Consider the following 22,986-nt stretch of genomic DNA (forward strand, 5'->3'; position numbering starts at 1 on the left):
GAACGAAGGACCAAATCAGGAATGAGGTCTAAAATGAGGGACCAATTGGGAATTATCCCCCCATTATAACATTACTTTTGACTAAATGATTTTTTTATCCGTTATATTTATAAAAATATTGTTTACCTAAATAAAAATATTTTATAAGAATTCAACACATACCATATTAATATTATTTTTTAAAATTTAAACACATAATAAAAAGTCTCGTTTATATAAAATTAAAATGTGAACGTTTAATTTTAAAAATTTAAAGTATACTTAGTAAAAATAAATAAATATTTGTTAACAAAAATCAAAATTTTATAAAATAAATATTAATGATGACAATATGTTTAAATATACATTTTTTTCAAACATAAAATATTTTTTGAATGAACTCATATAGGTTTGTTAATATAATTGAAAAACCTTCATAAATCCAAACAAATTAAAATAAGTCAACAATTGATATAACAACTTTGTAATTAAAAAATAAAATGTATAATAAATAAAATAAAAAAAATAAAAAATATTTTTATTTATGTTAAGCAATATTTTTATAAATATTTATATAACTGATCAAACAAATTTCATTTAATGACTCTACTTTTTTTATATTCGTCTTCTTAATAATTTTTAAAATGGAAATCAAAATCGAAATTTAAAATAAATTTATCAATTTTGAGATAAAAAAATTTGCAAAAATATTTTTATAAACTTATAATTTATTTATTATAAATGTGAAATTTTGTTTCTCAAAATTGATAAATTTTAATTTTAAATTTCGTTTTTGATGTCCATCAAAAAAATTATTAAGGAGACGAAAATAAAAAAGTAAAGTCATTAAATAAAATTTTTTTGATCGGTTGTATTTATAAAAATATTGGTTAATATAAATAAAAATATCTTTTTATTATTTTTTATGAAGGTTTTTCAATTATATTAACAAACCTAGATGAGTTCATTCCGAAAATATTTTATGTTTGAAAAAAATGTATATTTAAAACATATTGTCATCATTAATATTTATTTTGTAAAATTTTGATTTTTGTTAAAAAATATTTATTTATTTTATACTTTAAATTTTTAAAATTAAACTTTCACATTTAATATATATAAACGAGAATTTTTATTATGTATTTAAATTTTAAAAAATAATATTAATATGGCTTGTGTTGAATTCTTATAAAATATTTTTATTTAGGTAAACAATATTTTTGTAAATATAACTGATAAAAAAATCATTTAGTCAAAAGTAATGCTAGAATGGAGGGATAATTCTCAATTTGGTTCCTCATTTTAGACCACATTCCTGATTTGGTCCTCCGTTCTTACATCGATCCAATTTAGTCCCACGGCTTAGCAGGTCATTCCGTTCGTTTTGACGTTTAATTAAACGGATGGACCAATTGTGAAAAAAACGACAAAAATCGAGGGACTAAATTGGGTCGATGTAAGAACGGAGGACCAAATCAGGAACGAGGTCTAAAATGAGGGACCAAATTGGGAATTATCCCATATAATTCTTAATTTAAATAACGGGACTTTGACTAGTGTCATGGATGGATATAATCACGTGAAACAAATCAAATATTTAATTAGATGCCACGACGTGTGATATATAAAAAAGAAAATAAATTTGATATTCAAGCTTGAGTATAAATTAGTTCGCTTCATTTATCAATTATCACTAGTATTCTCGTATACGCATTTGTAAAGTTCATTTAAAAAAAAAAACAAATTAAAAAAGAAAATTTTGATTGTAAAATTTAAAAAATACAAAAAAATATAATGTTTTTGTAAATAAATAATTATTAAAACGCAACAATACATTAATTATACAAGTAGGTGGCATTTTCGTAAATAATAAATACTAAAGGTCACAAATTTCACAAATTTAATGTCATTTTGATAAATAAGAAAAAATATAATGGTTAAAAAAGATAAGATAATATAAAATGACTATTTTGCGTAATAATTTTGATATAATTATGAATTAAATTAAGATCTAATCGTAATTTATCTCAAATTTTACTAATTAATTGAAATTTAATTAATTAAATAATATCTATAATAAGATATTGTGCCTTGGTATTTTACGGATTATTCTATGCTACACCTAGAGTACTTCTCCCCCATGATGTGGTCAAATATCAACCATTGGATCATCAACACATATGTCAGTTTTCATAAAAATATAGTGGTCCCACGTGATCTAATGGTATTGAAATAGGGAGAGAAACACTCCCGGTGTAGCATAGACTAACCCATATTTTACACTGCACTTTGAATCAACAAGTGTACAAGTTTTTTCTCTACCCAATTAGCTAAACGCAATAATACAGTGTATGTTTAATTTTTTATTTTTTAAAAAATAAATCCTCAGAATCCCAATTGGAAAGTGATCTAAGATTCAAACTAAATATTATGTTTGCACATAATTAAACTAATGTTATAGTCAAGAAAGGATGGCAGAAGTAAGCAAAAAAAAAAAAAAACTTGTGTGTTTCATGTACCTTAATTAAATTCTATTTTGTAAAAGTAGTCCACAGTTCGTTTTGAATATTTTCATAGTACATTGCGATTTGCGAATAAGACAAGATCAAACATTGTATAATGAATTTATTGACTTCAATACTCATAATCTATTTTTCAGAATACATTTGTTGTCCTCTTGAGACTATATATTATTTATTTAATTATTTTTTATTAATTGGCACTAACGCATTGTTTCTATGAAAAAAAATTCAATTTTGAATCCGTATATTTTCTCATTAGTTGATCAAATAAAATATGAAATAATTATTGCATTCATTATATAATTAGATTACAACTAACAAAATATTAATAATAGAAAAATTAATGCATAAAAAATATGAAATACATTAAATATTTTAAAAATTCATTTTTTAAAAATATAATAATAATCATAACAAAATCAAAGTATACGCGTATCAATATAAAAAAAAATGTGCTTAGAACGAACCAACTAATGTATATCGAATGCTAGAAAAAAGAAAAAAATTATAGGGAATATATATATAGGGGTGAGAAAATATATCGAAAATTTCGGTATACCGCATTTATTGTACCGCAATATACTGTTTAAATCAGTATACCAAAAATTTTGGTATACCGGCATTTCGGTATACCGAAATATCGGTACGGTATCGGTATCTATTTTTTTGATATCGAAATTTTGGTACGGTATGCGATATCATTTGGTAAAGTTGGTACACCGTACTGAACCCCAAATATATATCCGAAGTTGGAGGACGAGAAAATATTTGTTGGAAATCAAAAAATGTGAAAATATGAAATACAGAGATGGTAAGACTTAAGAGAAATAATGGGAAATCAACGTAAAAATTTTATTACGTATCTTGATTTAAGGATTTTATTGTGTATTTTGATTTTTGATTTGAGGTTTTTCTTTTATTGTTATTATCTCTTACTTTATATTTTATTAATTTATTTTTAAATAATTTAAAGCAAATGAAAACAAATAAAGATAATAAAAATATATATATATATTCTATTATATTAAGCACACCAAATTGGTACGATGACGTGATTTTTTTGCTTTTTTTTAATTTTTTTACAATTATTTAGTATTTTTTTAAATAATTATTTAATAAAAAAACGAATTGTACACGCACGCAATGCATGTACGCAAGAACACACGGTATAAACACGTACCATGTACTCGGTACTAGTATATATAAAAAATTGAAACAACAACTAACGGCATAGATTTGCTTGTGCACCACCGTACCACCACCAATCCCACTTTTTCTTAGAGAGTTAGGGGAAGGCGACCGCACCCAGCCGTCGACCTTGGCTCCGTCTCTGGTGTCGACACACCGATAACATATACAACATCACATCAACACCAACACCAACACAAGATTGGTTGCCACATTTCATTCGATCAAGCTGATTGTGTTCGTTATATTCATTGTCACTGTGTTGGGAGTTGGGATACAAAAATTGTGATGGTAAACGGGAAAACGAAAATCAAAATCAATTAATATACCTTCCCCAAGTTTTAATCATATAAAGTGAATTATATAGCAAATGAAAAAGTAACAACTATCAAATCAATGCCCCTAGCTTTTCCTGCGTCTATATATATAATTTTTTTCCCCTTAAAAATCAACTAAAGAGAACATGATCAGTATGCTCATTCAGCTCCACCTTCGAATGCTCACTCGCAAAACATGAGAAGAAGAAAAAGAAACACAAGGATAAAGGGAGAAACAGAATCAAAGAAGTGGTTCGGAGAGTTCCATTTCATTCGCAGATTCTTGATGCGTTTCAGGGCGATGTGAGCCTACAATATTTAAACCAAGCCATTGCCATGGCCAGCAGATGTATCGAGGTCTGCTTAGGCCGGTTATTGGGTTACCCCGTGCATCGAGTTCGTCCAATTGACGTGTGAGCTCTTCCACTCGATCCCTCAGCCTGGACGTCCTCGTATCTGCCAACTTCAACGACTTCTCCGCAGCATCTCTTGCTACCATGGCAGCTTCTGCGGTTTCTTCTTTGAATTTGAGTTTCTTCTCTGACTCGGTTAAGGCCTGCCTTGCCTCCTCTAGTTCTTGACGCACTGCTGCCAACTACAGAACCATGAAAAACTAGCTTGAATTGACGCAATAACATGAGAATATATATGCATATTTATTATCTTTTCACGATCCCAAAATCGAGGAATTCTAATTTCTAATCTCTTAGATCGAACAACACCATAATTCAGACAATTTCCTCATTGTGGCCTAGCTACAAAAGCTAGTACGAGCTATCATTGCCCTCTTAACAATTCCTATCGAATTATTGCTTCATCTTATAGCATCTAATAATGATCAAATACACGACGACCTTGGCAACCACTGACGAGTGGATATATGCCATTCTACAAAAAGTTATAATTGGTAGCAACGATACAATTCAAATATTTTATATCGTATACGACTAAGCGCCGCATTTTATTGCATAAGAAACAGAACACGTGAAAGGAATGAAATAAGGAGATAGACAAATTCCAATTCAGATTGTAAAAAATATTTTTGCTCTTAAGAATTCAAGAAGAAAATTTTGGCCATCAAAGAGAATAATACAATTCTTTTCACAATTTAATTTTTCTTTAGATGTTCAAACACACGGTAAACTAAAACGATTAAAAATTAACACAGATTAACTTCTTCTAACTCATCATTCATCCTCAAGAATACCTGAGCGACGTACTCCTGTTCCACTGCTCGACCGGCAGCAGCTTCTTGCTGTGCTGCCACTTTCCACCGCATGATTTCTTCTTCTGCAGATGCAATATCCATCATAAGCCCTTCAACCTAGGCATACCAAGCAGCAGAACGAGTATCAAACTATGCATTTTCAGAGTGTTGTTAAAAATTAAGTAGGATGTAAAAACTTTGATTTCTAGAGGTTGATGTCATTAAGGATATAGAACCTGTGACCTACATTTTCATTTGCCACTCGCTCCTTCTCTTCCAGTTCTTCCACATGATGTCTCCATTGATTGAGTTCCTTGGCTTGAGCATCTACATGCTCCTTGTATAAACTTGACTCTTTCCTTAATCCAGCAACATTGGCACACAATACTAACGGTCAGGAAAGGGTTTAACACTTTTACAATATCAGTCTCAAATTTATTGATACAATGCATAGCTCATTTTACCAAAAAAAGCAACTTTGTTTGTATGTCCTTGCAGCAAAAACTGTACACAGTTGTGTTCACTAAATTCAGTTATTTTCATTCAGCTTATCTTTAATGCGCAACCAGCAAGTCAGAGTTTTGGACTTCCTAAGATCAATGAAGACCACATGCATTATAAATTTCAGCTTATCTTTAATGCGCAACCAGCAAGTCAGAGTTTTGGAGTTCCTAAGATCAATGAAGACCACATGCATTATAAATTTATATGCTAGTTGAAATCTTGAATCCTTGGAAGAAGTAGGAAAATGTTACTAGCCCTTGTTCCATTGGCCAACATATTGCTCATTAAAATCCAAATAACTGTCATGTTGGACCACTAGCATATTGTGTCAATATTTTGATCATATCATAGCAAATTGAAACTTCGGTGGACAGTCCTGTTATATTTACACATGCAGAAAAAAAAAGATGGCATTGACACTGTAAAATTTTGGCACAAAGGTACCTTAGTTCCTCCACAGAATGCTTTAGCTCGATAATCTCAAGCTGTGACTGCTTAATGATATTCTCCAGCGCACTGGCCTGCGCGTAGAATAATGATTAACAGCTGGAAAAGAAAAGCAGGAAGAAAACGAAAGTTAATGCTAAAAATTACGAGTACCAGAGCATATACTTCATCTTCCTCTGACTCGCCAGTACCCAATTTTTCTTTAGAAGGCTGAAATTTGCTGAACTTATAATCTATACCGGCCTCTTTTAAACCGTTTTCTGCAACTTTAAACAGTTGGTTTGTTTTAGATGACAAGTCAGCTGAACTTCGCTTCGACAATGTACTTCTTAATAAAGACCCAATTTGTTCTTTCTCATTTACTAATTGTGTAATAGTTTCACTCAGACTTTTCGCTTCACGAGTCTTATCCTCTATTGAATCCCTTGTTTTCTCAACAACAATTTTACTCAACTCATATATGGACTCCATTCCAGCTAAAGACGCTCTAATATTTTCCTCATTTGACTCTTGAGCAAGGAATAAGGACTCAGACAATTCTGACGATTTCTTAGCATCAACAATTTTCATAGCTTTACACATTTCCTCGTGGATACTGGACACAAAATTCAATTGATCAATCAACAACGGCCTTTGTGTCTCCATTTTCGATTCATACTCGCTCACCAATAATCTCAATCTTGACAGCTCACTCTCAATTGTGTCATGCTTCTCAAAAAATTCTTTTTCCAATTCAGCCGTTTTCCCATTTTTCTCATCTATTGACTGTTTCAAATTCTCAATTTCCTCACTTTTCTTTGCCATTTCCTCTCTCAACCCACCAATTGTTGCCTCAAGCTGTGAAACTTCGATGGCAATCTCATAATTCCTATGGTCGACCAATTCCCGAGCCTCATTTCTTGCTTTGACACTTGATTCAATCTGTTTTACAAGCTCCTCCACGATATCATTCGTCCTCTTAATTACACTATATGCCACAGCTGGCAATCCAGAATACTTATTAGACTTTGGCAACCCATTCCCTCCAAAATCTTTATAACTACTCACTTTCCTTGATATCTTCTCCGTCCCACTGACAAGCATAGACGACCCCGTTTCCATTTCTACCCTTGTCGCCTCCCTCGCCTTCTCTACTTCCTCTAGCTGCTTCAAAACCTCATCTTTCTGTCTCAATGCCTCCTCTTTCAGCTTAATTTCTTCTTTCAACTCCTTGCTAACACTATCCAATTTCCTCAAAGCTTCCTCCTTCCCATTCACTGCCTCATCACGCTGCCGCGAGCACTCATCTCGTTTCTTGATGGCCTCGTGGCACAACACCTTAAGCCGATTAAATGAAACTTGGATATCATTTTTCGAATTCTCAGCCGCCTCACGAGCTATTCTCTCACGATCAAGCTCTGCAAGAATTTCCCGGAACTTCTCCACAGATACACTTTCTGGTGTCTTAATTTCAATATGCACCGGATCATCTTCCTCAACATCGCTCAATACATCGTTCTCCTCGGCACTCGACATCGTTCAATACCAAGAAAAACAATATATACAATAATTCACAGAAATAGCAAGCACCCACTACAAAAGATCCATCATTTCACTCCAAACACAGAATCAAAACAAAAATAGCGACAACAAAGATCGGGATATTGCGAGGGCCTAGGGTAGAGTAACCCAAAAAAAATCGGAAAATAAGAATTAATACCCACGAGAAGAATTGGGATTGATTGACTTAGTATGCAGACAAGGAAGATGATGATTGAAGGTCTAGAAGTAAACGTTTGAGCATGAAATCGTACCCGGCAAAATCTCTGGAGTCCAGTGGAAGAGGGGGAAAAATAATTCCAGAAAGAACAAAGAAGGAACCGATTAGTCTCATAATCCTTCCTTTGATATAAAATATAATATTTTATTTAATTCCGAACAGGTAATCCATATTATTTCCCTTTATCATATATTATGTTATATTTATAAATAAATAATATTATGTGTTATAATTACTTATCAATATGAATCATAATACTTGGTCGCACAAAATTTTCTTTCCCAGATTACCTCTTCGACTGTTAGAAACAATAACATTATTTTTAAAACAAAATTGAACTATAACAAGATTGAAATTCAAATATAGATTGTAAATTAAAAATGTTACTCTAATATTGTATTTAGATTGATGGATTTGAAATTCAAACACTAACCTAATATCATTATATTTCACGTGTAAAATTATATTTACTTTGACAACGAGTGATAATTTTACAATTGCTTTTTTTGTAATATCAAAAATGTTAAATCTCGTTTTTTTTTAAAAAATTTATTTGTAGCATAACACATATATTTATTTCTTTCGGAAAATATGATAGACGAGAATCGGAATCTATAAAACTAGGAATTGGAGATCGAGTTAGCCCGATCGACCCTCCATGGATTCACCTATATAAGCCGTTGCTAGTCTCTGTTCGAATGTGTGGAATTGGACCAACAAACCAAGAAAGAAAGGAATGGGATGAACTCGAATGTCGATAGAATAGGATTTTTGTGTGATACATACTAAAATTTACTATTTACTAACCTACAATAAAGATTCAACAAGATATATATAAAAATATAATCTAGTAAACATGAATATAGTTCGAATGGGAGGTCTAAATCAGGAATGTGTAGTTAATATTTCATGATCCATGGATTACTCTTTCCTGGTTAGATTATGAAAATTTATTTCAAAATACATGAAAAGAAAACATAAAAATGTTTCTTCAAAAAAAAAAAAAAAACATAAAAATGTTCAATAAATATTTCTAAATATTTCTGTGTGAGGGATCGACCAAATTTATATCCAAAGTGAAAAACAATATTTTTTACATAAAAAAATAATATTTTCTACATAAAAAAATAATATTTTCATAAGTCGTGTCAAATAAAAAATCGTCTCACAAAATCAACATGTAAAACAGTGTCATAGGAATATATATTAGCTTATGATAATTGATAAGAATGTCTTACCTTGTAACTTAAATGATCCATGTTTTGTTTTTATCTTATAATAGCTAATGAACTAGTTGATAACAAATAGAATAAGATAATTGCTTTCGAAAATGACTACCACATTTAAATAACTCGTTTAACGAACTTACACCACTAATATATATATAAAAAAAACAACAACATGGAGTTTAATTACACATTCAATGCCCTCCCAAAAGTCTTGATCCCAAAGAACAAAAAACAAACACAAGGATGTTTTTCCATCTCTGTTTCCATATTTTGGTCACTCAACTTTTCTTGTTATCCACCGGAGATCTCGTGGCGGCACAGCCACTCTCCACAGACTCGCGGTGGGTGGTGGATGAATCCGGCCATCGCGTGAAACTCGCCTGCGTTAATTGGCCATCGCATCTAGAAGCGGCGGTGGCGGAAGGGCTGAGCAAGAAGCCAGTGGATGTCATTTCTAAAGAGATAATTGACATGGGATTCAACTGTGTGAGGCTAACATGGCCACTCTTCTTGTTCACCGATGACACATTGGCTTCTACTAGTGTGAGACAATCTTTCAAGAATCTTGGGTTAATGGGAACCATCTCAGGTTTTCAGAAGAATAATCCAACCATCATTGATCTTACTCTCATCCTTGCCTATCAGGTTAGTCAATATACATACATGATCAACATAACATTCAACAAATGACAATATAAAACTCGTGTTCTTAGGATTACGATTATAATTGTGATGCTCGATTTCGTTTGTTGATCCACATCTTCAAAAACGTCGACTGAGTCGACATGAGTTTGATCTTGGTGCAGAGGTATATGGATTGTATGGTTCAAATGAATTCAAAGTATCTAAAGTATAAATATTAATCTTGACTGGTTCAAGATGTAATTAAAGGATGGTGACCCATAACAATGACAAATGAGCAAATGCCGTTCAATTAGAGTTATTATGATGTGGAAAAATTCTTCCTCAACTAGTTGACTTGTGTTATGGATTTATGGTGTGTTTGGAAATAATATTTTTTAAAAAATAAATAATAATAACATCATATTTGTGATCAATCACATATATTTTAAATCTTTTGGTTACTATTTTAAACTTTAAACTTATATATAAAGACCCTAAACCCTTTTTACAGCCGCAAATTATTTGATTTGAACGCAATTCGGAGGATATTTTTCTCATGCACTCGTGATTAATAGGTCCTGCTATATTATTATTATTATTATCATTATTATAATAAGAGGAGCCTAGGGCAACTTTTTTTTTTTTTTTTTTTTGACGGGAGCCTAGAGTAACTAATATAGGGTGATGGTATAATTTTTTATAAACTTAAAATACACTTATAAAATTACAAAAACACTGCATCATAATTTAATAAAAAAAAATTTCATTAAAAACCTATTATGATTAATTTTTGTTTTATCTATAACTAACATATCTAACAAAATATTTTTTCATCTTTATTTCCACTTTTGAATTTTTAAATGATCGTGTCTTATTTAACATGAAAAAATTATTTCAAAAATTATTTTTAAAATTTCTATTTGATATCATGTCTAGGAGTTTTACAAAAATATAATATGTTGAGATTTTTAATCTTCAATATTTAACATCATTTATATGAAAATACTATAAAAATATAAATAGGCTGAGTTTATGTCATATATAACATCTATTTATTATATCACACACTCACACATGCGTGTGCCTCATCTACCAGTTATTATTATTGATTTGAAACCACGACCATTGTCAACCATCTTATCCAAATAAATCTTATTGCACTATTGGGCCAAACTATAAATAAACTCATCTAAGAAAGTGTTGATAAAGGAGTCGAATCTCTGACCATTGATCAAGTTCACATACTCCACCAACTCGAACACCTCTTTCGAGACGTCCATATATAATATTATTACATTTAAATGAGCTGATGTGAAAACTCGACGTATTTTAGGCGGTGGTGGCTAGTCTCACGAAGAACAACGTGATGATTGTGTTGGACAACCACACGAGCAAGCCCGGATGGTGTTGCAGCAAGCTTGACGGCAATGGATTCTTCGGAGACACGTATTTTGACCCGGACGTGTGGATCAAGGGCCTAACCAAAGTTGCCACCATTTTCAATGGCACCAAGAATGTGGTTGCAATGAGCTTGAGGAATGAACTCAGAGGCCCTAAACAGAATGTCAATGATTGGTACAGGTGTGTATACCTATTATACAAATACAAGTTTGAAAAATAATAGCAACCAGGTGGATTTAATTAGTAATGTCCCAACTACTAAATCTAACATTAGAATATGTTCCATCCAAACAACACAACTTGTCAGAATATGGTTAACAAGATATTCCTCATCACACAACTTTGTATGCTTAATTTATCGTCATTATATTATTCATTCTTCATCATCTCATTCATGAGTCAACCGGTGTGTTAGGCTAAGGAACTCAATAGCTAGAACGAGAATAGTTCCATTCGAATTGAAGATTGAAAACCAAACCATCGTAGAAACTTGTAACTAAAACTAATTTTCAGACTGTTTACTTGTCTTAGATAACAAAAGCTCTACTCATGTCATTATAATCGAATAGGTACATGCAGAAAGGAGCAGAAGCAGTGCACGCAGCAAACCCAAATGTTGTAATCATTTTATCAGGGTTGAAATTTGACAGAGATCTTTCTTTTCTCAATAAGAAACCAGTGAGCTTAAGTTTCACCAACAAGATTGTATTTGAGCTTCATTGGTATGGTTTCTCAGACGGCACCGCATGGCAAACGGGAAACCCGAATCAATTTTGCGGGCGAATAGTAAATGACATTAAGAGAAAGGCATGTTTCTTGTTAGAGCAAGGGTATCCGTTGTTTTTGAGTGAGTTTGGGGTGGACATGAGGGGAACTAACGTCAATGACAACAGGTACTTGAATTGCTTTTTGGGGTGGGCAGCTGAATTAGATGTGGATTGGGCATTGTGGGCACTTACTGGGAGCTATTATCTGAGAGAAGGAGTAGTTGGATTTGATGAAACTTATGGAATATATGATTGGGATTGGAACGAAGTAAGAAACATAAGTTTGCTTCAAAAGATATCTGCTCTTCAGTATCCTTTTAGAGGTACAAGTTTCTTGACTTCTTAGTTTGTCAAGGATTGGAGAAGTATTAACATATAGTTGTGCCATGGGTATCGACTAATCTAACCGCTTGTTGAGCTTTTTGAATTGGCTCGAACATTATTCAATTCCAGTTCAAAATCATCGAACTTTGGCTGAGCTCCAGAACGTTCGAATAATTTTCGAGCCCAAACTATTAGTTTGCACCCATGGCATGTGTCTTTAATGCAATGAAGTGATTCTGATACCTTGAGCATCTACCACTTGTCATTCTAGACAAGGTAGTTGCTACATGAAACAATAACTCGAGTATTCATGTCAGATGCTTATGAAATTTTTTTGGTGAAAAAATGCAGGACCAGGGTACACTGAAGCAGATGAACACAAAATAATCTTTCATCCAATGACAGGTCTGTGTGTCAAGAAGACGTCGTTACTGGGACCACTGGTTTTAGGTCCATGTTCTGAGGCCGAAGCATGGAGCTATACGTGTCACAAAACCTTAACAATAGTGGGCAAATATTTGTGTCTACAAGCAGATGATATGCAGCAACCTGCAAAGCTTGGTTTTATCTGCAGCGACGCCAGTTCAAAATGGGAAGCTGTTTCAGACTCTAAGATGCATCTATCTTCAAAACTTAGAAATGGCAGCACTGTTTGCTTGGACATAGATTCAGATAACGCAATTGTCACTAGTAGTTGCAAATGCTTGAACAAGAAAGACCATATGTGTGACCCAGGAAGCCAGTGGTTCAAAATTATCGACAGCACTAGAGGTACTACTGATAGGAACTTCCTCCAAGCGATGAACTTAATAGTGAGAATTATAGCCAAGAATTTGTTTCGTTTTATGCAGCTGTGGCCTATATCGTCACGACAATGGTTTTCAATCCTATAGTTATATTTATTGTATTATTTTGTAAAGTTCTAAAATCAAGATACTTGACACAAGGTTACAGAGAACTGAAACAGAACCACAGATTTCAACAGAACAATTTGAACTCTTGATGCACAGATTTATTTCTTCACATTTTTGCCCCATCATTAACAAATATATGTTGGCCCATTTGGAGTCTTATTCCAAGATATCATAAATGGGATGAATTATAAGCAACAAGTATTCAATGGATCAAATCACTGTCACACACATATAGTTGCCATTTCTCTGTTTTTATTAAACATGAACCCAAAATTTGCAAGATATTGAATTGAATGGTTTGTGGGAACTTAATTGTGATCAAAGCTATAGTTCTACTCGCTTGGGATTTGTGTGGTAAGAAATTCATTACCATTCTGATTCAAGAAGCGTAAGCCGTAAGACGTTATTCCTAAAATATGCGAACTCCCATTCTGCCAATCTGCTAGAAAATGCAAATTAGAAGACATAGGTAGTGTTTGGGATAGCTTCTTAGAAGCACTTCTCAGCTTTACCGTAACAAAATTTTGAAATTTTGTGAAATTTTGTTAACGAAAAGTTGAGAAGTGCTTCCTAGAAGCTCTCTCAAAGACTATAATAATCACTTAACTTACGGCCCAAGGAGACCTGGGAAAGGCCATAGCTTCCAGAAGCACGAGGCATGATAATATCTTAGTCCCTGCATGCAAGGCAATAGGCAAAGGCATGTGTATCCTAAATCTAGGAACAAAGGTGCGGAGAAGGATTTTGTGTTCTTGTTTCAACACAAACTCCTTTCTTGTCTCATATTCTTCCTCAGCATTGCTTCATTCGTTGTTTTCGACTAAAGCTTTTGGAATAACTCGAGTTCTAAGTGCCCACATTGTCTGATACCAGGTGTGGATCTAGTGGGGGGAGGCAAAAAAGATAGAAATTTTATATACTAAAATGTTGGTCCCCCTAATTTATTCTTCTCTACGACAGGACGACCCCTTCCCTCCCGGGTTGATGGGACACACAAGAAAAACCCTAAATTCACCTCATTTAGCCCCAAAAGTTGAACTTTAACCCAACCCAAGACTCAAACTTGAAACAAGAAACATAGAATCCTCCAAAATGTCAAATCCAGCTTCCATGCCCATTACGCAGAAATTAAAATCGATCTTTTATTGAATATATACTCTCCATTTCACTCAATTATGGGACAGAGACTCAAATTTGATGCAAACATAAACCTCAACTCGATGAAAGAATCTGAACAGGATACAAACCTGCAAAGCAGCTGACATTTAGCCATGAAATTACAAATTTAGAGTAGCTTCTTACCTATGGATCTGCTAAGCGTCATAAAACCAGATGCAACGAAATAATTTCTACCAACATCAATGCAAAATCCAACTAAAAAATTGTTCTCAGCTACCATATTTCTTTTTTTTTTTTTTGGGAAAATCAAACATCACTTTACTCTTGAACGCAACCTTTTTGCAAGGTCTTATTTTTAATACTTCTCAAAAAAATCAAATTTTATCTATAGGTTTTTAAAAAATATGAATAAATTTCTTGAAAAAGTAATAAAACCCTATGTAAATATTTTTAATAATTAAATATTCCCTATAATTTTGTTTTATAAATTCTTTCTAATATTTTTAGTGGGCAAAAAAAAAAAGCCACAAAATGAATTAACGTTTCCGGGCCAACATTATACATCCATTTGATCTAAAAACAAATACATTTCAAGAAAGTAACTTGTTTAAATATGGGTTTGATCAATTAATTTTCTAAATTTAGTTTTGATACATTAATTTTTACTATTTTGGTCTATAATTACTGACGTGGGATAAAAAAAAGTTACTTATAACTCTTATCACATCGACAATATTATCAAAATGGTTGAAAATAAAAATTCATGTATTAAAACCAAAATTTGACAATTTAATATATCAAAATCCAAAATTAAAGAAGTTAGTGGACAAATTTATTTCCCCCTTGAAAACGAAAGTATTAAATAGGGTACATATATGCATGTATTAAATAGATATGTGATCAATATTAGATCAAATAAATCTAATGATCTAAACTATATAGAATTTGTCTTTATCTTAATTAGTTTTATTTGTATAATAATATCCCTTATTTTATCACATCGCCGTAGCCCTATAATGGGAAACACGATCAGAAAAACTCTCTCAAAGAATCAATTACAATTTATTCAAATCAAATAAAGCAAGCAAATCCAATTACCAAATACTTGCATCAATATTGTACCATCCATCACCAAGCGCCGCATACAAGAATTCAACTAATCATAATCATATCATTATTAATATAAAACTTTATACTAAAAATTTTGAAACCCTCAACTATTTGTATATGTAAAAAGAGTTAGCCATAATTCTTGTGTTTGGAAATCTTTACGCCTTTCCGATTACTACGATACCAAACCGGAGAAACTGGAGAAGATGACTTTCGTTTCCTCGGAGTCGGCGGGCATTGCGATGTTTTCGGAATTTTCGAACTCGGAGAAGTTGGAGTCTTGAAACCATCTTCTTCTGCATGATCTTCCTCTTTTTCCTCCCTCGTTTCCGCAATGATAATCGTCGGCTTCGCTGGACTACTGCACAGAGATATCCCAGCAATCCCACGTCTTTCGGACTCCACGGTATCTTCCTCGGGTTCATTGTTCGTCTCCAAAACACTACTCATCTTAACTTTGTATCGAGATTCTGGAAAAGTTTATGCAGATGCCGGAATTAGGAAAATCTTGCATGAAACAATATCTTGAGAGAACCCATATATATGCATGTGAATTATATATTAGTTTGAGTGACAATGTGTCAAAAATTTCTCATCATGAATTGAGTTTTTGTAGTATATATAGCGGAAGAGACGTAGCCGAAGAATATATATATACGCATCACGGTGTTACAAGTATCTTAATCAACAATGAATTTTGGATTGTGGAATAACTTATGTTTGACAAGTAAATATTAATCAACAATGATTTTTTTTATATATATGTACCAAAAGTCATTTTATTTTTATAGATCTCACGTGTTCAAATCAAGTTTGAATATTTTAATTTAGCATTAAGGTGCTACTGGTATGTTAGCGTGAACTCATGAACTCGATAAAATTAATTAAGTTTATGGATTCTGCGATGAGCCAATTAAAATAGTTATTTAAACTAATGTCTTCTCGCAAGCATCATGTTAAAAAAAAATTGTGTTAAATAATTTTTTTTTAATTCAAGAGATTGCATTAAAATGTAAAACTTTAAAGTATTTTTTATATTAAATTTTTTATGTTATGATGTATATGATTATTTAATTTAAAAATTCAAAATATAGATATAAAGATATAAAAAGCCTTTACTAGAATATAGATATGATAGATATATCTCGTAAGCAAATTTAATAAAATAAGTTTAATTATATTTTTCATTAAAAAATAGAATATTTTATAATTTGAAAAACAAAAAACTCATGACGACATCTCACATATCAATTTTGTGAGAATGATCTCCTATTCGACCAAAACCATAAAACAATATTATTTTTTATGCTAAAAATATTTTTTATCATTTAAATATGGACAAATGACTTGTAGATATATCCCTAAGATCGTCTCTTTGACAAAAAAGAGTTTTTTTTAGATTATAAGAAAACAGAAATTTAGTTTCTCAAGGACAAAGGTATCTCAAACTTAATAAATAATATAAATAAATAATATAGACAAATTAATTATTTCGCAATTTGAGAGTTATGCCCACAAGGAGAACGCGTTTAATTATCCCCCAAATACAGATGGACAAAGGAATTAATTAGAAATTATCATATACTTTAGAGAAAACTTGTGTTTTCATTGTCACATATTTATACCCAGACATATTTTATCATGCACTCGTACGGGGAAATTTGCTAGAGCAACAACAAAATCAGGTCGATACCGAGTTAACAAGGCTCTAACGTCAAGATAGTACCTCCGATCCAGAGCATGCATCCAATTGTCCAAATTTTTATAATGGTCAAGAAAATGCGGGTCATTCAATGTTTTCTCAGGCCATACACGGCCAAAAAAAATTTGGGCAATCGTAGACTACTCAGGTTACTACTCTGATGTCGAGCCGAACGAACCCCAACGCCAGGCGATATGTACTAATATGTTATAACAGGAAGCCCACCAATTTATCTGTCGAATGTATAATATTCGACAGAACGAACTTAGTTTACAATCTATTAAAGCACAAGGTTAAATGTAAGATTCATGTCGATCTGTTTGAACAAAATGAGATAAAACACAATAGTATATGATAAATTTTTGAACAGGAGTAGCATGAGATTCGCTACGCGAAGGCAATATGTAAGACGTCCATAACCTTTTTCACATCCTGGAATAGCCTCTGTAGTCTTCATACTGCTCCATGAATTCGTCGTTGAATTTCTTGAAACTCGCCATGATTTCAGGCATATCTTCCTCAGCTGGTAAGATGGTGGTTCTCAAATGAAAAACCCTGATAACAGATTGCTCGATTCAGCGTCGTTTCAATTGCAATTCTCATAAACTAGACAGCGAGGACACAAATATTGGTGAAGTAGGAATAAACTCACCCTTCCTTTTGCCCAAAACCTGAACCAGGGACCGTGGAAATGCCCGTGGCTTCAAGAAGTTTGAGACAGTAGAAAACATCAGGTACTTTACCAGCCTTTTTAGCAGTCTCTAGCGCTTTCGGAGGTAAACGAATTTGCGGGAAAGAATACATGGCTCCTGAATTTATATTTACAATCGAATCAATAAAATTTTTTCAGTCAAGAAAATGAAAAACTGCAGGTAATTGGTTTCATCATCACTGAAGAGTACTGTACCTTCTGTAAAATTGCAAACCACATTTCTACAGCTGTTGAATCCATCTGTCATTATCCGAGCTCTCCTCCTCAATGATTCAAGGATACCTTTGCTGAATAGGTACCACAAAACAATCATGATAAGTTCCAGATTTGCAAATATGATTATGGATACAAGAAACCTACCTCTCGCTGATAAATTTTTCGTACGAGATATCTCCAGGTTTAAGAGGATTCACCATAAGTCCCATCTACAAAACAACAAAGATTTTAGCTCTGTTTTTTAAAAATGTAAACCGGAGAAATGACCTTAACAGATGCACAACCTTAATCTGAGAATTCATAAGGTTGCGCAGGGATTGATAGAATTTGATTCGGATAAAGATATTTGATTTGAGTAAGGATTTCAAAAATGAATTTCAATAACTTAATTTTAGAATGGATTTGAATTTCACTTTCATCCATCCAAATAAATCGGAAATCCATCATTTCAAATCTATCAATCCAAGCACCACCCAAGTGTCATTAACAAACAAATATGACATCATTTTGACTTACAAATATTTGTCCAGGGACGGTAGGACTGAGAGATATGGAGGCAACCTTGTATATCTCCTCTACTGTCTGAAATAAATGAGACAGGAACTAAAAATCTGTATGTATATACATGAATATCCGCAGACATGTTGCTAGATTAAGGCCTTAAAACCTTGAGATGTTACGTAATATCTAATATTTCAACTTAAACCTTAGGAGATATATTGGTCATCTCGAAGTATCCACCACGTTGCCCGCATTCTCCAAAATAACCTTTCGAGACAGTGTGAAAAGAAACAAGTTCAAGCTCTTTGCTGATTGGTGGTCCCATATCCATCAGAACCTTTATTGTACAATGAGAAGCCATCAGTGCATAAAAGATCAGAAAATTATGTGATAGCATTAACAACAGTTTTATCAGATTATATATACCTTCCTTGAACTTATGAACGGGCGCTCATCTTGGTACACATTTTGTTGATAAACTTCATCACCAATCAATACCAAATTGTTTTGGTAACAGAATTTCAACACTTCTCTTAAATTTGCTTCACTCAGACACTGTCCGGTCGGGTTTCCGGGGTTTATGATCACCATGGCTCTTACCTTACCACAACCAAAAAGTTAGGAGATGCAAGATAGAAAAATACATCAGATTTTTTTTACATCGATGATAAGAACAAACACAAAATAATGCATACCGTAGTTCCTTGAGACCGAGCTTTTGCAATGGACTGATTAAGGTTCACAACGTCAAGACCCCAATTCGCAGTCTCTTCGAGATAATATGGAACCAGAGTACCACCCAGTAAAGATATTGTAGCTGAGTAAAGAGGGTATTGTGGGACAGGGACCAAAATCTATGAAACAAATGTGTCAGAAATCTAGCATAAAATACGCAAGGGTACAAGAAGATCCAAGGAAAATTACCCCGTCAACCGGGCCACGAATAATGGCATTTAAAATCTGCATAACTCCTTTGCTGGCACCGTCTGTTAGAAATATGAGTTCCGGATCACTGCCATGAATGCAACAGTTTAAATAATCACTTTGAATTCAATAGATACAGTATAAAAAATGCCTTGACTAAAGCATCGTTCAAGTATTACAACCTTGGATATCCATCACGTCTCTCAATGAACTCTGCAACTTCTTTCCTTACTCCAGGAAGTCCACGCGAATCGCTGTAAGCACCTGATCAATTATAAACATTTGATTGGTCTTAACTTACACCACCTTCCATGTTACAACGACCCACTGAACAATGTCGTGGTTAATAATGGATTCAGCTATTCTTGATGCATTTCCTTTACATGGAAAAATCAATCTTGACAAGACAAGCATATTCAAATAACTTTATGCAGGTTCCATAACAGAAAGAAATTTGAAAATGTCGTGGTTAATAATTTGAAAATAACTTTATGCAGGTTCCACTGAACATTGTCGTGGTTAATAATGGATTCAGCTATTCTTGATGCATTTTCTTTACATGGAAAAATCAATCTTGACAAGACAAGCATATTCAAATAACTTTATGCAGGTTCCATAACAGAAAGAAATTTGAAAATTTTCAAATGTTACCTAGACCCCCTGGAGTCATTGAAAGATAATGCTTGGCTCTAGCAATAGCATCAGCAGGAAATATGAGCCCCACATTTGGATCATCGAGCAGGAATGGAGCTTGGCAGAGTGCAACCACCTGCATCGTTCTTTCTTCTCAATTAACAAACTGCAGTGGCAAAAACAACAGACACACACACACTATCTAAAACCTGCCGAGGAAAGGTCAGAGGTTTCTGCCCAAGAGCATGAGGATTGCCAACATTGGTGAATATGATCTGTAGTCAGAATAACAAGATTATGAGACGGGGGAAAAAACCGCAGTAGATGATTCTTTTAGTTTATGTCTGCATAATACTGTCATTCATATTCAGCCACCAATGTGCATTATTTTTGAAACTATTTCTCAAGGGGATAAAAAACATTTAGTAACAAAACTGGTCCTATAAATCCTCGATTATAACAGGTAAAATTTACCTTCTTCCCTTCCTTCTGAAGCTCAGAAGCACGAAGATACAGCTCTCCTCGGACAGCATACTGACATTTCTTGACGTTTTCATTCAAATTCTCGTAATCCATTGACTTGGACATGATGCAATACGAGCTTTCTCACAACCGGGCTAATTACCAGATGTGGAACGCCTAATTGCTATGCACCTGAAAATTGTACAAATAAATTCATTTATTTGGTTTGGAAATAAGTATTAATATGCAAGACAAATGATGAGAACGGCTCAAACTCGAATTTTCAATAACGTCCTTTGCATCCCACATAAACAGAGATACGAACTGTGTCACAGTATCCCATTTAGAGCAATATTTTCAAACAAATCCATCTAAACAGTCCATAGACTGCTAAAGAACCAAGAAATTTCAAAATGAAACGAGCTTTCTTAAACGAATCATTAATTCAATGCAATTTAATCAAGCACTGTCCAAGAATTTCAGACAAAGTACAAGACATACGGGGGGAAATTATCACAAAGAAAAAACAGAGACACAAGCAAATCATATTGCATGCAGAAGAAGATATAAAATACTTTTTTTATTCATTTTGAGCTCTAATATAATCACATTTAACCAGAGACGGACACCCAATGGGCCGGGGCGGTGGGTTATACCACACCAACTCAAAAGAATGAAAATTTAATGCTTAAATCTTCTAAAACATTTAATTTCTGCCTCGATTCCGTGGAGCCACACTCCCGGGGTTTCTGGGTCATCCCCACATAAAACACACAACCGATCAAGAAAGCAAAGGGGGCAAAAATCAATGTTTACAAACGTGAACTGAGACTTATTTCCGCCATGAACAAACAAACACAAATTGACATGATTGAGCACTGCTAAACATCTTCTTGATGTTCTCAATTCATGAGCATGTTAGAAGTTAAGAGCAGCAAGCTACCTCTGAAGCTCTCCCTCCTGGGTGGGCTCTGTCACATAAAATTAAAAACCCACTGAAAATAAAATGATGTTTTATTTTTTGGAAATATGAATTTGCAAAGTGGATATTCATGTTTAGGTGGCAACACGAGAAGTCATATATCCTGGGGCAGAACCACAACCACTGACGAGGGCTGGATGGATTTTTTTTTGGAATTTTGGGGAAATATTTTGGTGCAATTGTGATAGAAGAAGAGTGGCTCCTACTTCACTTCTCATTTGCGGCTGCGCCTGCTCGTTAAAATTTAATTAAATACTAGTATTGAATTGCACGGGATGTGTGCTTGTACAATGCATTTTTGTGTACATGTTTGCGTCCATGCACAGTCCATTTTTTTATTAAATAATTTTAGAAAATAAAAATATATTAAATCATTGCAAAAAAAAAATGTAAAAAAAAATTAAAACAAAGAGGCCACCACATCAACGTACCAATTTGGTGTGACCTCACATTTAATATAGATAACGTTTTACGCAATATATCTTTAATTTAAATCCTAATATTATATTATTTATGAATATTGGTTATTGTTAATTCATTTTCAAGTTAAGCAGCTCGTTTCGATTTGATAAAAGTTGCTCGTTAAGTTAAACGAACTAAACTCAAGCTTTACGATATTCAGCGTGTTAACTCACGAAAACTTTTGTTAATAGACTCGTGAGTCAAATCTTAGATGAAAAAATTATAGTTTATATTTGATTTATTGATTTAACACTTTTAATTATTAGATATGTATAAAAATCTATTTATATAATAAAATAACAAATTTTAATAAGAATATTATATTTTTGTCTAAATATTAAATTTAGTTTTAAATTAGTTTAATAAATATTTAAATTTATAATTTATATTTAGAAAATTTTTTAAAATTCGATAAAAGCTCGTGAGTCATGAATATATCTTTTAAATAAAACTTGAGTTCGGCTTAGTTTGGCTGTCAACATCGCTACGACTATAACATAAAAAGTCATATGAGACTCTCATAAATAACTTTTGTGAGACATATATCTTATTTGAATAACTAATGAGAAAGTATTACTTTTTATATTAAAAATCTTATTTTTATTGTAAATAAGGACAGAGTTGATCAATCTCACAAATATAGATCTTTGAGATCATCTCATCTTCTCATTTTATAATTCATAACTATAATTAATGAAGAATGTTGCGTGTTTTTTGTTCGCAAGCGCACGATGTCAAGTTATAATATAGGAATTAAGTCCAAGTCGATCCCACGGAGAATGAATAAATGATATTATATCAAATATTTGTAACTAATAAAATCCTAATTCTATGTAGATCTACGAAAATGGTTTGATTTTAATAAAATTAAAATTTGCAGGAAATAAAATTAAATAACCACGAGTTCACGAGATGAAAATTCAATAAGCGATGAATGCTAGAGGTTCGACTTCACTTGACTGTCCACCACAACTTATTTCT

At 32.8% G+C, this 22,986-nt stretch overlaps 3 protein-coding genes across 3 annotated transcripts; 1 reads left to right on the plus strand and 2 right to left on the minus strand.

The window, feature by feature from the left end:
- Positions 1–3,995: 3,995 nt before the first annotated feature.
- On the minus strand, positions 3,996–8,024 carry LOC140871615 (uncharacterized protein At3g49055). The gene is made up of 5 exons (XM_073274207.1): positions 6,318–8,024; positions 6,162–6,238; positions 5,461–5,572; positions 5,214–5,330; positions 3,996–4,601 (listed from the first exon to the last, which is right to left on the minus strand). The coding sequence occupies exons 1-5, from the start codon at positions 7,677–7,679 to the stop codon at positions 4,248–4,250; spliced, it is 2,022 nt and encodes a 673-aa protein (XP_073130308.1). The 5' UTR covers positions 7,680–8,024; the 3' UTR covers positions 3,996–4,247.
- A 1,293-nt stretch (positions 8,025–9,317) lies between these two features.
- On the plus strand, positions 9,318–13,291 carry LOC140871215 (glycosyl hydrolase 5 family protein-like). Its single transcript, XM_073273627.1, has 4 exons — positions 9,318–9,797; positions 11,110–11,357; positions 11,747–12,267; positions 12,620–13,291. The coding sequence occupies exons 1-4, from the start codon at positions 9,396–9,398 to the stop codon at positions 13,159–13,161; spliced, it is 1,713 nt and encodes a 570-aa protein (XP_073129728.1). The 5' UTR covers positions 9,318–9,395; the 3' UTR covers positions 13,162–13,291.
- Positions 13,292–17,308: 4,017 nt separating this feature from the next.
- LOC140871216 (glutamate--glyoxylate aminotransferase 2) lies at positions 17,309–21,685 on the minus strand. Its single transcript, XM_073273628.1, has 14 exons — positions 21,505–21,685; positions 20,574–20,753; positions 20,309–20,374; positions 20,118–20,235; positions 19,649–19,730; positions 19,467–19,554; positions 19,238–19,396; positions 18,969–19,142; positions 18,748–18,879; positions 18,558–18,623; positions 18,186–18,250; positions 18,021–18,112; positions 17,766–17,922; positions 17,309–17,668 (listed from the first exon to the last, which is right to left on the minus strand). Exons 2-14 carry the CDS (start codon positions 20,685–20,687, stop codon positions 17,539–17,541), a joined length of 1,443 nt encoding a protein of 480 aa, XP_073129729.1. The 5' UTR covers positions 20,688–20,753; positions 21,505–21,685; the 3' UTR covers positions 17,309–17,538.
- Between the last annotated feature and the right edge of the window lie 1,301 nt (positions 21,686–22,986).

The sequence above is a fragment of the Henckelia pumila genome, unplaced genomic scaffold, assembly GCF_033568475.1.
Source record: "Henckelia pumila isolate YLH828 unplaced genomic scaffold, ASM3356847v2 CTG_461:::fragment_3, whole genome shotgun sequence".
NCBI lineage: Eukaryota > Viridiplantae > Streptophyta > Magnoliopsida > Lamiales > Gesneriaceae > Henckelia > Henckelia pumila.

What these genes read in the sequence shown, in the direction of transcription:
- LOC140871215 (XM_073273627.1), top strand. Translation starts at nt 9,396, where the DNA reads ATGTTTTTCCATCTCTGTTTCCATATTTTGGTCACTCAACTTTTCTTG. An exon ending in CTCTCATCCTTGCCTATCAG is followed by an intron (nt 9,798 to 11,109) that starts GTTAGTCAATAT and finishes GACGTATTTTAG; the next exon opens with GCGGTGGTGGCTAGTCTCAC. An exon ending in AATGTCAATGATTGGTACAG is followed by an intron (nt 11,358 to 11,746) that starts GTGTGTATACCT and finishes ATAATCGAATAG; the next exon opens with GTACATGCAGAAAGGAGCAG.
- LOC140871615 (XM_073274207.1), bottom strand. Translation starts at nt 7,679, where the DNA reads ATGTCGAGTGCCGAGGAGAACGATGTATTGAGCGATGTTGAGGAAGAT. An exon ending in AAGATGAAGTATATGCTCTG is followed by an intron (nt 6,239 to 6,317) that starts GTACTCGTAATT and finishes TTCTACGCGCAG; the next exon opens with GCCAGTGCGCTGGAGAATAT. An exon ending in AGCGAGTGGCAAATGAAAAT is followed by an intron (nt 5,331 to 5,460) that starts GTAGGTCACAGG and finishes TGGTATGCCTAG; the next exon opens with GTTGAAGGGCTTATGATGGA.
- LOC140871216 (XM_073273628.1), bottom strand. Translation starts at nt 20,687, where the DNA reads ATGTCCAAGTCAATGGATTACGAGAATTTGAATGAAAACGTCAAGAAA. An exon ending in AGACGTGATGGATATCCAAG is followed by an intron (nt 19,555 to 19,648) that starts GTTGTAATACTT and finishes CATTCATGGCAG; the next exon opens with TGATCCGGAACTCATATTTC. An exon ending in TTCGTGGCCCGGTTGACGGG is followed by an intron (nt 19,397 to 19,466) that starts GTAATTTTCCTT and finishes TTTGTTTCATAG; the next exon opens with ATTTTGGTCCCTGTCCCACA.